This window comes from Tursiops truncatus, chromosome 3, assembly GCF_011762595.2.
Source record: "Tursiops truncatus isolate mTurTru1 chromosome 3, mTurTru1.mat.Y, whole genome shotgun sequence".
NCBI classification, from domain to species: Eukaryota; Metazoa; Chordata; class Mammalia; order Artiodactyla; family Delphinidae; genus Tursiops; species Tursiops truncatus.
Window position 1 is genome coordinate 145,495,238 of NC_047036.1, and position 14,306 is coordinate 145,509,543.

Genomic DNA, 14,306 nt, shown 5'->3' on the forward strand with positions numbered 1-14,306 from the left:
CCACTGTTACTACTTTGATGTATTTTAGTATTATTTCCTTATAGCCTCTTGTTATTTTTTATATATTTGGTTTTTTTAAGTTGAGGTATAATTGATATATAAGGTTATATTAGTTTTCAAGTGTGTAATGTAATGATTCGATATCTGTAGCATGTATTGCAAAATCATCACCACACCTAGCTAATATCCATCTCCCCACAATGACAATTTTTCCTCCTGTGATGAGAGCTTTTAAGATCTACTCTCTTAGCAACTTTCAAATATACAATAAAGTATTAGTAACTGTGGTCACCACGCTGTACGTTATATCCCCATGGCTTTAAGACCAGAAGTTTGTACCTATATCTGATAATATTGGTATAAAAATGTATATAGCTCTGAGAATCCTGAAAACAAACGATGTTCTAAGTGTGCTCTGCCCATGAGCGCTGCTGTTGTTTTCAGAGTGGAATTCAAAGAAGGAACAGAGGTTTCCCAGGGATGGCTTCCTGGGTGGGACCAGCAGGTCTTTGATCCAACTGCCAGGACAGAATCACTGTCCTCGGTGCAGTGGACAGTGGCACAGCAGGAAAGAAGTTTGAGTCAGTTGAGCGGGGACAGGGAAAGGAGACCTATCACTGGTTGGCCTTGCATTCTCCTGGGTCCGGGGAAGCCACTGTAACATTCTTGAGCAGGAAATGACTTAACAAAGAGATTTCCCAAAGACCATCCAGGCAGCAGAAGACAGAATGTATTGGAGGGGGGAGAGTGGGAAGGCAGGGGGAGGAGGCATGGGGACACAAGTGAGGAACAGCCTGGGGACGCATCCAGCCCCTGGTGGCCCGAGCAGTGATGTGGTGTGGATGGGGCTACTTCTGGGCTGCCAGGATGGAGAGGGACTGGTTGATCTTCACCATGGCGATAACGAGGAGGCCACCGGTCAGCAGGAAGGTGGGCCAGAAGAGGGAGAAGAGGAGGGTCTGGGGACCGTAGAGGCGCTGATACAGGACACTCGTCTCATTCTCCCGAGTCGTGGAGAAGCAGTCGAACACCCGGCGCTCGTGGAGTTTGGCTCTAACCTTCTCCACATCGGCCCGGGCCATCTGGTAGTTGTCCAGGCTGCCTGGGATGTAGGAGCACTGTAGGGAGAAGCGAGAGCACCCATGGGATTGGAAATCCCTCTTTCTTAGGGCCTGGCATGGAATAAAGAAAAGCGTCAGCTTTGGAGTCAGGCCCCTGGGTGGGAGTTAAGACTGTCCAAAGCTTGGCAGGCTGCACATTGCGTGCTTCTAGAAGGTGTGTACACAGTGTCATCTGGGAGGGTGGTGGCCTTGGAGCGGCTCAGGGTACACGCTGCACACCTGGAGATAGGGGCCCCAGCTGGAACCCTGGCTCTGCTCCCATTGGCTTCAGAACCTTAGGCAAATTGCTTACCATTCTGAGCCTTGATGTCTTCATCACTTAAATGGGTTAATAGCAATACCTTTTTCAAAGGAGTTTATTAAAGAACTTCAAACTTATCTGTCTAAGGAGACCAATGGGGGACACAGGCTGAGTGGGCTCTATATTTCGATTCAGGGCAGAAGTCAGACGCTCAATTGCCTACAAAGCGCAGGCAGGTAACGTCCACGGGTGAAGTAGGTGAGGGAATAGGATGACAGGTGCCAGCTGACACTCGGTGTCAGGGGATGGGTGGTCCTGGTGAGATGGAGAGAGCCAGCTGCGTCTAGACTGGCAGGCATCACTCCATCTGGACAACTGATGCCATGCCATCCAGAAGACCTACTGTAGCCAGACCTCCAATATTTGTAGAGAAGCCAGAAAACCAGATTTTAATGTGGACTCTCACAATTTTAAAATATTGGCGAAAATTTGAATTGAAAACCCTTTGAGGTCTAACCCTGCGTGAGCCGAGCAAAAGATGTTGGCCAGCTGATATCTGACACCGAGATTCAAAGGAAAGAGAGAATGCATTTAAAAGAGATTTGTGCAGGCAGAGCCTGGGACACGTTTAATTCTGACACTGATCCTTGTGATTAGGAAGCTTCCGGCCTGGGCAAATGAGGTCCAGATGGAAAGCTCCGCAGAGAAGGCACAAAGTGTAGACCCTGGTTTTATCCCTCTTCCGTGCTAGGAGGTCTGCATGTTGCTTACGTGAGCCTCCGGCAGATGTTCTGCGAGGGTGGTCCCCCGCACGGGCTCCGCAGCAGACTACCTGGAAGGCTGGTCATAAGCACAGGCTCCCTCCTCACTCTGAACGGCTGAGGGTGGGCTCAGCATTCGGGTGATTCCTCCATGCACTAAAGTTCGAGGACCACTGTCCTCGTCCAATCACGTCCCAGATCAAAACGAGTGACAGTGTTGCGCCAGCTTCTCCCCGGGCCTGGCTTGCTCCCTGTATTTAAATGAGGTCCTGCCCCAAAGCTGCCTGCCCTGACAGCGTTCAGTCCAGCAGTACAGAGAATGGTTGCATCACAGCTCTGACAGCCTGGGAAGTGGGAGAGCTGCATCCAGAGGCAGATTCACGTCCCCAGCCAGTCAGGGAGCAGCCGAGGCTGGGGAGAAGCTGGCTCCTGAGGAATCTGGCATTCAGATTTCTTGGGTACGATACGGTCCCAGTAGCAGGTGGATCCAGAATCATGAGCTCAGAGGGCCTAGTCCTATCTCCCCAAAGTCTCTGACTGTGACCTTGGGTAACCTAGCCCACTGAGCAAAGGTGTGGCGATGGAACCAGACAGGCCTGAGCTCAACTACAAGTTCCAAGTTGTGTGACCTTGGCAAATGTCTCAACCTCGCTGAGCCTTGTAGATTGGGTTTGTGAGGGTGCCTGCCTAGCAGAATTGTCATGGCGGTTCACCAAGATGGTGCACGTTAAGCGCTTAGCGCAGAGCCCAGGACATATTACGTGCTCAATAAATGGAAGATGCTGTTAATGATAATATTGTGACTTAACTATGAAATTGAAACAATACTCCTTCTTTCCCTTAAGGAGGGGCCTATGGACAAGCTCTGAAGTGGGAACTTGTGCCCATCCTGGGGTCCCACTGTATTCTTTGCCAGTTTGGGATTACTCTAGATCCTTAATGTTCTCTAGATACTGGACAGGAGTTTACTCTGCAGAGCCAACCTCAGAGGCCTGGGGCCCACTTGCATCCTCTCTCCCCTGCCCTGGGTCCAGCTAACCATGAGTTGTCTAAAGGACCTTAAATGATCTAGCCTCTCCCCCAAGTCCTGCAGTGTCACTGTTCTCAGCATAGACCGTGGGAAGGGGCTTAGAATCCCCCCAGGCTAAGTCTCATGGAAGAATCCAAGAGTGGGCTGGCAACACCCTTCCTCATAGTAGGGCTTGGGGGAGACAGCCTTGCCAGGCCTTTCACATGTGATTCCAGAAGACACCCAGCTGGCCTGGAACACTGGCTCCTTGCACGGCAAGGAGCTGAACAAAGGTGGGAGGAACAGCTGGTGCACCAACACAGCTGTTTGGCAAAACCGTGAAGGCCACTTCCGCTGTCACGCCAGAGTGGCAACCTGCCATTGGCACACTCCTGGTGGTGCCTGGATGCTATGGGATAACAGATAGAATATCCAGCGGCTGCCAGTGCTGTCCTTCCAAGGCCAGACAGAGGCATGTCTGAGAGGCTGCTGACAGCCCATTAGGGAGAAGATCTGGCCTTTCGCTCCTCTGGCAGCCTCAGGACCGGGGTGGCAGCCTGCAAACCAGCCTGTTCCCAGCCCCCGTTGCACCAGTGATCACTTCTGCTTGTCTTTGAAAATGTGCTTCTTGATCCTTGAATAAATCAGGGGACCCTGGATGCCAAAGAAAAGGCAGGGGTCATGGGAGGAGCTGATTCAGGTAGGTTTGGAGGCTCTAGCTCCATCTGGCATGGCCGAGTCATGCTAGTGATGACAGAACAAGTCAGGCCGCCTTGCACTGCCCGGACCCACGTCTCCATGACCCCCTAGCACTGTCAATGATCCCACTGTCCCTCCGGCACCCTTCCCCTTCCCATCCCATCAGCTGCTAAATTCTGTCTGCATCCATCCCTGCCCGAGCTGTCCCAGGTGTTTGCTGTGGCCCTCACCTCCCTCGCCAGTAACTGAACCCCACAGCCCTCCACATCACTCTGATCATGCTGCCAGGACCCCAAATCCTTTAAAGACTCCCAGCTGCTCACAGCAGTAATTCCCAAGGAATCTTGGAATCACCTGAAGAGCCCAGAGATTCTACATCCGTGGGTCTGGTGTGGGACCCTGGTTCTAAGTCCCCCAGATGGATCTAACCCACAGACAGAGGTGAGGAACCCCAGCTTCCCTGATCACATTTTAATTCCGCAGTTTGGTAGTCCTTGGCAGGGAAGTCAGGCACACAGCTTATACAGCGCCAGAATATCATTAGTCTTTCCCTTCTTTACGGTTTGCTTGAATTTAAATCCCTGGTAATCAGTAGAACCTTCCCCCAGGAAATGGTGGAGTCTATTAGGAGTTGCAAATGACTTTACTCCCTGTTACAGCCAGCACCACGAGCATTATTTGGTCTGAGGTTTTTCCAGGCAAAGCTCTGGCCTTTTGATGCAAATGCAAAGGAACTTCATGTGTTCGCAGCCCAGGCTGATGAGAGACCAGCCCTGGTGGAATCAGAGTCTCTTTCAAACTGTGTACCCAGTACGTTAACCCCGAGCGCAGATGGCCGCCTTGGCATTTGCTCTATGTATTTGCAGGGCTACACGGGGAAGACTAACCTGCGCATCTCATATGGTTGAACCAGTGTGTTTTTCTGTAAAATGGCAATTGTGGATAAGCTTAACCCTTCCTCCATCTTTCCTTCCCAGTTTCCTTCCTTATGCTGAACTGTTAAAGCTCAAAAAAAAAAAAAAAAAATCCTGATTGAATATGAATGCCTAATCCCATTCTCTGTAAAATGGTTCCTTCACGCGCTTCCCTAACTGTGCTGGGTCAGGGAATGCTGGAATTCCACCTCCCCTCCTTCTCTCCTACTGTGTTGTGTTTGCTATCACTCTCAGACACCCTTGAAGACTGTCCTTTTAGGAAAAAAAAAAAAAATTCAGGAAAGTGTTTTCTGTAATATTCTTTTAATATGGGGGCTAATTACCTTCTATAACATGTAACATTCTTCATTAAAGTTCTTCTTCTCTCAAAAAACAAAGAAAAAACTACAAAAAAACCCACCCCAGTTTAATTGTCCACTTTGGTAGTGTGGGGGGCTTCTGAGAACAGACCCTAGGCTACCTCTGAAACATTTTCCCGCTACACCCCATCCTGTGGCATTGTCTGTGCCGGTGTTGGAATCTCTCTCTTACCCGGCCTTCCCTCCTCATGCCTGTTCTCTGCCTCGCCTTGATATGTATGTCCCCCGCCCCGTATTTCTGTGTAACCTGTACCTGCCTGATTTTTAACCCAAATGCCTTTCTGATACCCTCACCTCAATGTGCTAGGAAATGTCACTTCCTCCTTTAATGCCCATAATTTTTTTGGTTTCTCCCTATGGCACTGATCCCTCTCTACTAGGTGTTATTTCACATACGAGCTCTCTCCTCTTGAACCCAAAGCCCCTAACACAGGAAGTGCTCAGCGATGTCTGAATGAAAGAGCAAGGGAATGAGTGAATGAAAATGGGCCAACTTGCGTTTCCTATAGAAAGGGCTACAATGGTGGATTTGGGGTGGGGGGCTGTTGAGAGGCAGTGATGGGTGCATCTCCCAAGTGTTGGCCTCCAAAGGTTGCTCCAAACCTGGGCCTCTGGTTTCCTAGAGTTGCAGGGGGGAGTCACAGGGGTTCCTCTCTGTGGGGTCAGCTCTGGGTCCGGCCTCTCATGTGACTCACTTTACAGGATGAAGCAAGACCATTAACAGCTTCTTTGTCATGCCTGCTATCCACCCAGCATCGAGCTTGGTACATCATAAACAGTCCCTGACTTCATAACAGCGCTTCAAGAGATGTAGAAACTGAGGCTTAGGGGGGCCGCGCTGGCTGCTCCCACCACACAGCTGGTTGGCGGCAGGTCTGTCTGACTCCACTGCAGAAGAGCTAAGGCTGTCTGGACCTCATACCAGCTGTGGCCCCTGGTCAAGTGGGTTTATCTTTCCCGGCCTCCGCTCTCCGGAGCGGGGATAGGGAACCAGCTAGGGACGGGCGCACACGCCTGCCGGGGTAAGGGGATATGTACCTCGCCCCCCCGTCAGTACCTGCTGGTTCCGGTCCCGAGTGTCCTCCGTGTGGTACAGCACGGCCCACCGGCCCACGGATGACACGTTGACCCACAGGCACGGGTACTGGGGCACTTTCTTGCCCTCCAGGTGCTCCTGGTCCCTGATGTTGGTCTCAATCAGGTGACACATGGATTCCTGGGTCCACACGCTGGGGAGACGATGCACACACACACACACACACACACACATCTCAGAACCTGGATGGCACAGACTGCCCAGTGTGAACCCCTTTAGAGAGACCCAGGGCCCAGACCCCCAGCATCTGGCACTAAAGGAGCGTGACCCCAGAGTCCCTGGGCCCAGGGGAGGAATCGTAGAATCTAAATATCAACGCTTTGGGGCCTTTTGGACAATATCTGCATAAGTGGTTCCAGCCCTGGCTGCTCACCCAATACCCTGGGGAGCTTGTAAAGATTGTCGTGGCCAAACCACACCCCAGAACAAGTGAATCAGAATTTCTAAGGTAGGTGGGCTCCAGGCCCTGGTGTGTTTTTGTTTGTTTGTTTGTTTGTTTTGGGTTTTTTTGCGGTATGCGGGCCTCTCACTGTTGTGGCCTCTCCCGTTACGGAGCACAGGCTCCGGACGCTCAGGCTCACCGGCCGTGGTTCACGGGCCCAGCCGCTCCGCAGCATGTGGGATCCTCCCAGACCGGGGCACGACCCCGCGTCCCCCGCATCGGCAGGCGGACTCCCAACCACTGTGCCACCAGGGAAGCCCCCTGGTGTGTTTTTAAAACTCCTCTCCGTGATTCTGATGGGCAGCCCAACCTCAGACACCTTAGCCACATCCATCTTCGTCTTGAAGAGGGTGGCAGAGAAGTTCAGAAAGGTCGAGTGATTCTTCCAAGGCCACACAGCACCTGAAGCCAGGTATGGATGGCTTCAGAATCTGTGCCCTTTTCTTTAAAAAGAGTAGATGAAGGAGGGGCTTGATTTGTTTCCCGAGAGGGGAAGATGACGGGGATGGTGCTCAACCCAGAGAAAACGTGTTGGAGGCACATGGCTGCTCTGAGCGGTGCCTTACTCGGTAAGATTCCAGCCTGGAATGGCTCCAGGGCTGTAAAAAGTGGGGCAGGAGCAGGCCCGGAAGAGCATAACAGGCTCATCAACACACCAGTGAATCAATTGTGACTCATTTCCCATTTACCAGGCAGGAGACACATTGCCAGACCGAGGGGGCTGTCAGCCGCTGGAACGCGGCCAGAGGCAAGGGTCTGAGACTTATCCTAAGATCAGGCTGAGAGAACGGAGCATATTTGTTCCCATTAGAACATGGATCAGGGACTTCACAGTCTTTCCTTTAAAAGCTCAAGTGGTTGACATGTCAGGCAGCAAAGGCATGGGACATTCTCTGAGATTCCAGAGCAGAGCTCCAGGGGAACAGTTTTTGGCTCAGTGTAGACACTCCCTACTTATCAGAAAGGCCCCCAAATGAAATGGTGTATACAGTTGAGGTAGTGAGCTCCCCATCACTTGAGATATTCAACAGGAAGATAGATGCCCACTTGACTCAGAGGTTTGTGAAAGAGAACCAAAATGCAGATGAGCTACAAAATTCTGTGACTCTCTGATTCCTCCTGGGATCAGACTCACACTGGGGCATTTGCTCTGATCCTTGGCTGTTTCTTTCTTTCTTTTTATTTTTTTATTTTTATTTTTGGCTGCGTCAGGTCATAGTTGTGGCATGCGGGCTTCTCTCTAGTTGAGACACATGGCATTCCCTCTAGTTGTGGTGCGTGGGCTTTTCTCTAGTTGTGGCATGCAGGCTCCAGGGCGCATGGGCTCTGTAGTTTGCGGCACGCAGGCTCACCAGTTGAGGCATGTGGGCTCAGTAGTTGCGGCGTGCGGGCTTAGTTGCCCTGCCGTATGTGGGATCTCAGTTCCCCAACCAGGGATCAAACCCACGTCCCCTGTATTGGAAGGCAGACTTTAACCATTGGACCACCAGGGAAGAGGTGTTGGCCTCCTTGGCTGTTTCTTGCGAGAAGGGCCTCCTGCATCTTTTACGTCCAAGTTCCAGAATTCCAGACGTGCAGGGCCCAGTTCGGCCTACCCTCCCTGCACTTGAACCCTTGACCCTAAGAATGAGGATTGTCCAGACCTTCCTGCCTGGTGTGAAGGTCAAGGGGAAGGGTAAGAAGAAGCCTGGGGTTCCTTGCAGACCAGATCTTAGGGGAGAGGCCGGAGGATGGGGCCAGGCTGGGAGGGTTCCGTACCTTTTCTGGTAGAGGGGCAGCATGGTCGTGCCAAGGATGTAGTAGGTGATGACGGCGCACAGCACCATGGCCACACCCAGGCAAAGGGCTCGGGTCTCTCCCCGCTTCTGAGCCATCACCAGCTTCTTCCCCATGTCCACAAGGGACAGCAGTCATTTCTAGGACCACAGAGGCAAACAGATGTGAGATCAGCACAGGTGATAGGTAAACCACAGAAGGGAGGACAGGTGAGAGAAGAAGGTGCTCAAATATCAACATCATCTTTACTTTTATATGGAGCTTGGCAACCTCAGAGGGTTCTTTGGACCCCATGTAAGCCTCCCCCCAGCTCTGAGAGGCAAGTACTATCATCCCCATTCTACAGATGAAGGACCTGTGGCTCAGAGAGGTAAAGTGACTGGCCCAAGGTCACATAGTGTGTGACAGGCTCAGTAGTGGCCCCCAAGGTACACATGTTCTCAGCCCCAGGATCTGTGACCGTTACTTTACATGGCAAAGATTTTAAATGAAGGATCTTGAGATGGGGAGATTATCCTAGACTATCCATGTAGACCTAAATGTAATTGCAAGAATCCTTATAGGAAGGAGGTGGAGGGAGATTAGACACAAAAGAGGAGAGGGCGCTATGACCAGGGCGGCTGAGATTGGAGTGATGTGGCCACGTGCCAGGGAGTGCGGGCAGCCACCAGAAGCTGGAAGAGGCAAGGAATTACGTATTGTCCCCTACAGTCTCTGAAGGAAGTACAGCCCCGATGACACCTTGACTTAGCCTGGCCAACATTTTGCTGATTTTAAACTTCTGGCTTCCGGAACTGTGTGTAAGTAAATTTCTGTTGTTTGGGGCCACCAAGTTTGTGGTACTTTGTTACAGCACTGATAGGAAGCTAATACTGGAGATAAACTAATATCCTCCCTGCAGAAGTGGACCATCTGTGCTCTTTCTCCTAGGATACTTGTCTCAGAACAGCTTGGAGCATTTCACAGTTCTACCAAAACAGTCCCACAGCAGGGCCGGCTGGGCGTGGGCAGCACGCAGAGAAGGGGTAGCAGGGCCCCCAGAGGGCAGCCACAGGCATTGGGGTGGCAGGAGGTGTCTCCACTACTGGGATCCTGTAAGAGCCTCCTCCTTGCTCCAAGCAAGGGCAGGAGGCATTATGTGGCCTCAGCAACTGCTCTCTTATACGGGGACTTGAGCCACCCTGGGCCAAAGCAGATTGCATGGGAGTGACAGGCATCTTCCTCCCTTCCCCTTTCTTGGGCCAGAAGCCCCTCGTTTTTCTTCTGGGAATCTGCTTCTCCTCAGGGCAAGCAGGGCCCCTCCCTCCCCTGCTGGGCGCACTGAACACCCTCCGGCAGTGTCACTCTTGCCACCCGTGTGCCGCCTGGAGCCAGAGGTGCCTGGCTTCTGTCCTTGTATGGATTTCCCATCCCTCTGTGCATTGCCTCACAGCCTGTGGTAAATTCCTTTGCTGGTGTTTCGTCTGTTGTTGAAGGTAGCAGTTCTACCAAGGATGCAGGGGCCGTGGGGCCTTTCTCTGTAATCCCTGTTGTGGGGGAAATTTTAGCCAGATATCAGGAAGGAATTTATTTTCCCCACCAGGTCCCTAAAGTAATAAACCTAATATTTTTATGAATTAGTGAGTATCTAGGAGATAGGTATTATTAGTCCAAAGGAATTTTCAGCGAAGTGCTTCATTTTCTACTCAGGCTTCTCTCCTAACTATTGGACTGTTTCAAGTGTCCAATCAGAGATGCTTGACCCCCTTTCCTCCCCACTCCAGCTGTTCCCCCTCCCCTAGTGTCCTAAAGAGGAGATTCCAGCGTCAGATACCAAGGTTACAGCCCTGTCACTCCCTCCAAGATGATTGACTCCCTCACCCAATGATGACTTTTCCTTCCACATTTGGGGCACTGAGAAGTGGGGTTTCCCTACATTCTAACAGACATTACGAACTCACAAGGGAAAAAATGTTCCCTTGACAAAGAAAGATGTTCAGTTCAATTCGCTTCCGTCCTATTACTTCTGTCCTTCTGTCTCTGCATCTTGTGGGAATGGGACAGTCCACATCACTGTTTACCTGGGGCCAGTTTAACAAGCCCGTCCACGTTTTTGCAGGTAAAGGAACACAGCCACCTGAGGATGGGCTGAAAGCCCACGTGGCCTGCTTCCCCAGGACTGTCTATGGTCACTGGTGCCTGGTCCCAGCCCCAGGACTGTGGAACACAAGTCTCTGGGGCCAAGAAGGAATCTTGCCTTGGAGGGAGGACCTAGGCCGAGCGCTCACAACAAAACCAATCTTTTCCTGGGAGAGTCGGCGCATCCTTGAAGGGGGAGGCCTGCCCTGCCTTCCTGGCTAATCAGCCCCCAGGGGCACTGGCCCTTCTGCTGCACAGCTTCTTATATCCTCCCAGCCCCTGGGCACTCCCGAGGCTGGGGAAGGCAGGACCCTGTGCTACCGGGTCTGAGAACTCAGGAGGAAAAGAGATGGGAGGCTCCCTGTCAGAGAACAGTCTGGAATCTGCCATTCGTTCAGATCCCACCTGTCTGCAATGCTCTGGTGAGACTGTGGCCCACACTGAAGGAGTAGGCTTCAGAGTTTCGATAAATCCTCGTAAGACCACGCAGGATAAAAGAAGGGGGAGATGATATGGATACAGATATGGTCATAGGATACAACCACCACAGTGAGAGCCTTTAGACAGGAGGAAGGTTGGGAGCTGCTGACATCCCCTGAGGTCTGGACAAGAAGAAATGGGTTGCAGCTGTAAAAGGAGGGATTTCAGTTAGACTCTAAGAAGACTATCTAAGTTTTGAGAATTGCTAAATATCTCTGGACTTTGGGGATATAGCTTCCCATTTAGAAAAGTCACTAGAGGTCTGGGGTGGATTTAGGAAGGATGAAGAAAGGCCAAGCAAGACAGGATTTTGGAGGGTCCTGTGTGACCTGGTATTTGGGTTGACCTCCTTTTCCTGAAGAGGACAGGGCATAGAGGACAGTGTTTAAGGGTCTGGTGGAGTGAGGGACAGGGGGTGTTTTGAGGTCATCAGACATGGAATCAAATCCTGGCTTTGCTACTTAGCAACCTTGTGACTGTAAAACGAGTATGATAGTACCTGCTTCCGAGAGTTCTGACAAAGAGCAAAGGATGTATCGAACATCATATTTATCACAGTGCCTGGCCCAACGCAAGCCCTCGATAAATATTAACTCTTACTATTAACAAAGAAAACCCTGAAGGTTTGGATCAGAAGTCCCCAGTGCTCCTGCTGGGCCTGTTTCTGTCCTACCCCCTCCCCTGGTGACAAGTGCCAGGACTGGTCTTGATCTCCAGGCTGCTGCCCTCTGGCTGCTCTGGGAGCTGAGACCTGAGGGCCAGAGCACTGAGTTACTACAGTGACTGGGCCATGGAGCGCCCACCCTTACCCTTGGCCCCCCGAAGGCCACCAGACCATGGGTCCAGCAGTTCTAGTCCCGAGTGACACAACATCAACTCCTCTGGAGCCCAGAATCCTGATGGACAGCCCGTCGAGGGAGGGAGCTCCCACTGCCAGCCTCCCTCCACGAAGATCTCCCCTCCAGCCCCAGTCTCTGGAGAAACCACTTCCCCAGTGCCCTTGAACTTGGTACTCACAGTCTCCCTGGTGCCCTGTGAGTCTTCGGCAGACACTTTTCTGCCTGGCCCCCAGCCCCCACCCCAAAAGAGGCCGCCTGAGCTCCAGCAGGAAGTTTGGGCTCCCAGTCCGTCTCTGGGGAAGTGGCCTTTGGTTCCCATCTGAGACGAGCCTCCATGCCCAAACATGGTCAAGTCTGAGCACACAGCCCCAGGACACAAACTCGGGAGAGCAGGTACCCAGCCCAGAGGAGGGCAGCTGTTACCCAGGCCCCTGCACCTGCAGTTCCCAGAGTCTAGTGGAAAACAGATTTCGCAAAACAGACAGCAAAACTGAGAAGTCAGGAAAGACCATCTGGGTATATTTGGAGACATTTCTTCTTCACTCAGTCCCTTCTCTGAGCTGGCAGAGAAGCCAGGAATAGAAAATGAGTTTCTTTTTGTTGACATGGGGGAGGGAGGAGGAGTTGAAGCTCTGAGGGGTTGGGCTTGTCAGCCGCTGAGGGGCTGGCATTTCCCCGCTAGAGCAACCGAAAACCCTTAGCCTTTGGCGTTTGTGTGCTGTGTGACCCTGCGCAGGTCACAGCACCTCTCTGAACCTCAATTTTCCCATCTGTGCTCTTGGGATTTTTAAATCTTACTTTGTTCAGGGTAGTGATGAGGGTTAGAGATGGTGGAGATTTGGGGCAGGGGAAAAGAAACTCACCTTTTAAAGACCAACCGAGCAGAAGCTGGGAGCAGTGAGAGATGGACCGCTGCTTCCAGCCAGCCATGTCCAGGAATAGCCCTCTTGGCCCTATGGCCTCCCAGAGACTGTCAAACTGTGCATTTTGGGCTCATGGGCAGAGACTTGTTCCCATCAATAGGAAAGACAAGCAGCAGCGTCTGCAGGCAAAACCATGCTTCCCTCCGCTTCCTGTAAGGATTAAAAAGCAGCGACGAAAACAAACCCCATGTATTGGGCCTCCCCTAAGTATCAGGCATGATGCGGTCGTTAGCATGACTCTGCCCCACGCTTTACTCGAAGAAACTGAATCTGAGGCTCAGAGGCCTTAAGTTACTGGTCCACAGTTCCCCTGCTCTCAGGGCAGGAGCCGGATTCAAAGCTGGCCCTTCCAGATTGCAGAGCCGGGGCTCGCTCTGCTGAGACTGGCGTTTCTCTAAAATATAAAAGCTCGCCTCGGTTATACAGACACCTGCCACCTGAGGTTCTGGCGGTCACCTGAGTACCCCCAGCTCCTGGGGAGGTGAGCACAGCCCAGCCATGCCTGCTGAATGTGTTCTAGCCCTTCCCTCACTCCTGCCTCGGCTGCTGTGAGGCAGCCAGCCCAGCAGGCCATGAAATGAGAGCGATGTTCAGGCCGCTACATACTCTCCAGCACTTAGCTCCCTTCCACTGCCCCTTTCCTAATGGAATCCTATGAACAGTAGAGTAAATCGTCTATATAACAGACATCATAGCAAAGGGGGTCTCTTAAGGCCTCAGACCTTACAGATACTGCATTGTCAACGAAGGACATAGGGCCTGGAACGCATCCCCAGAGGAATGATTTTCCAAGAAGGTCCTTGGCCCACCGCCCCCACCCCCACCCCCACCCCCGGAAGCCAGAAGATTCCCGCCCATGAACTCATGCAAAAATGCCGGTCCTTCCTTCTGCTCCCCTGGGGGAGAGACACACAGTACAACAGATGGCCTTTCATATGACTAAAGGGTTACATTTAAACAACTAAATGAGGTATTAAGGGTTATACATTTGGAATTTATAAACAAACACTAGCATTCTTCCCAAGGTACTTTCCCCCCTGGAAGATAGGAACAGGCAGGGAAGGAGGGTGCGATCCTTCTGCTGCATCAAAGCTAACCCCTGCCAGAAGGCTTTGACATACTCGCTCTTCACGGTATGTGGGTGGAAACCCTGGTCCCTGGTTGGCTGTGGGGTTTGTGTGGGACAGATGATTGTACGTGGAAGGCAAGGAAATAATGATGCCACAGCAGTGAAGACCGGTACTTTGCACTGGCACAAAGGATAAGAGATCACAAAATCACTTCCCCAACTTCAACCTTCCAACAACCTCATAAGGTAATAAGCACTGCAGGCTCACAGTCATCCATTCAGGTAGAGAATTTTCTACCTATTTTATAGAGGGGGCTCACTGAGGTTCAGAGACGTTAAATACACTGCCCAAGGCAGGTTCTTTTGCCTCTCTGCGCTTCAGTTTGTCCACCTCTAGAGTGGAGATACGTATAGGTAACCCCTCAGTGTTTTTTGAGG

At 51.7% G+C, this 14,306-nt stretch overlaps 1 protein-coding gene across 3 annotated transcripts; it reads right to left on the bottom strand.

Annotated features, from left to right (window-relative positions):
- Positions 1 to 710: 710 nt before the first annotated feature.
- KCNMB1 (potassium calcium-activated channel subfamily M regulatory beta subunit 1) lies at positions 711 to 12,197 on the bottom strand. Of its 3 annotated transcripts, XM_073802790.1 has the most exons (5): positions 12,055 to 12,091; positions 9,870 to 9,965; positions 8,422 to 8,579; positions 6,183 to 6,354; positions 711 to 1,172 (listed from the first exon to the last, which is right to left on the bottom strand). In XM_073802790.1, the coding sequence occupies exons 3-5, from the start codon at positions 8,553 to 8,555 to the stop codon at positions 849 to 851; spliced, it is 630 nt and encodes a 209-aa protein (XP_073658891.1). In that variant the 5' UTR covers positions 8,556 to 8,579; positions 9,870 to 9,965; positions 12,055 to 12,091; the 3' UTR covers positions 711 to 848. The 3 variants fall into 3 exon arrangements, with proteins under 3 accessions (XP_073658891.1, XP_033709447.1, XP_073658890.1); XM_033853556.2 differs by lacking the exon at positions 9,870 to 9,965 and having other exon boundaries at positions 711 to 1,118; positions 12,055 to 12,197; XM_073802789.1 differs by lacking the exon at positions 9,870 to 9,965 and having other exon boundaries at positions 12,055 to 12,197.
- Positions 12,198 to 14,306: the final 2,109 nt, after the last annotated feature.

Coding starts and splice junctions, on each gene's coding strand:
- KCNMB1 (XM_073802789.1), bottom strand. CDS start 8,555: ATGGGGAAGAAGCTGGTGATGGCTCAGAAGCGGGGAGAGACCCGAGCC. Junction 6,355..8,421: donor CTGCCCCTCTACCAGAAAAG/GTACGGAACCCT, acceptor TCGTCTCCCCAG/CGTGTGGACCCAGGAATCCA. Junction 1,173..6,182: donor CTCGGGACCGGAACCAGCAG/GTACTGACGGGG, acceptor ATTCCATGCCAG/GCCCTAAGAAAGAGGGATTT.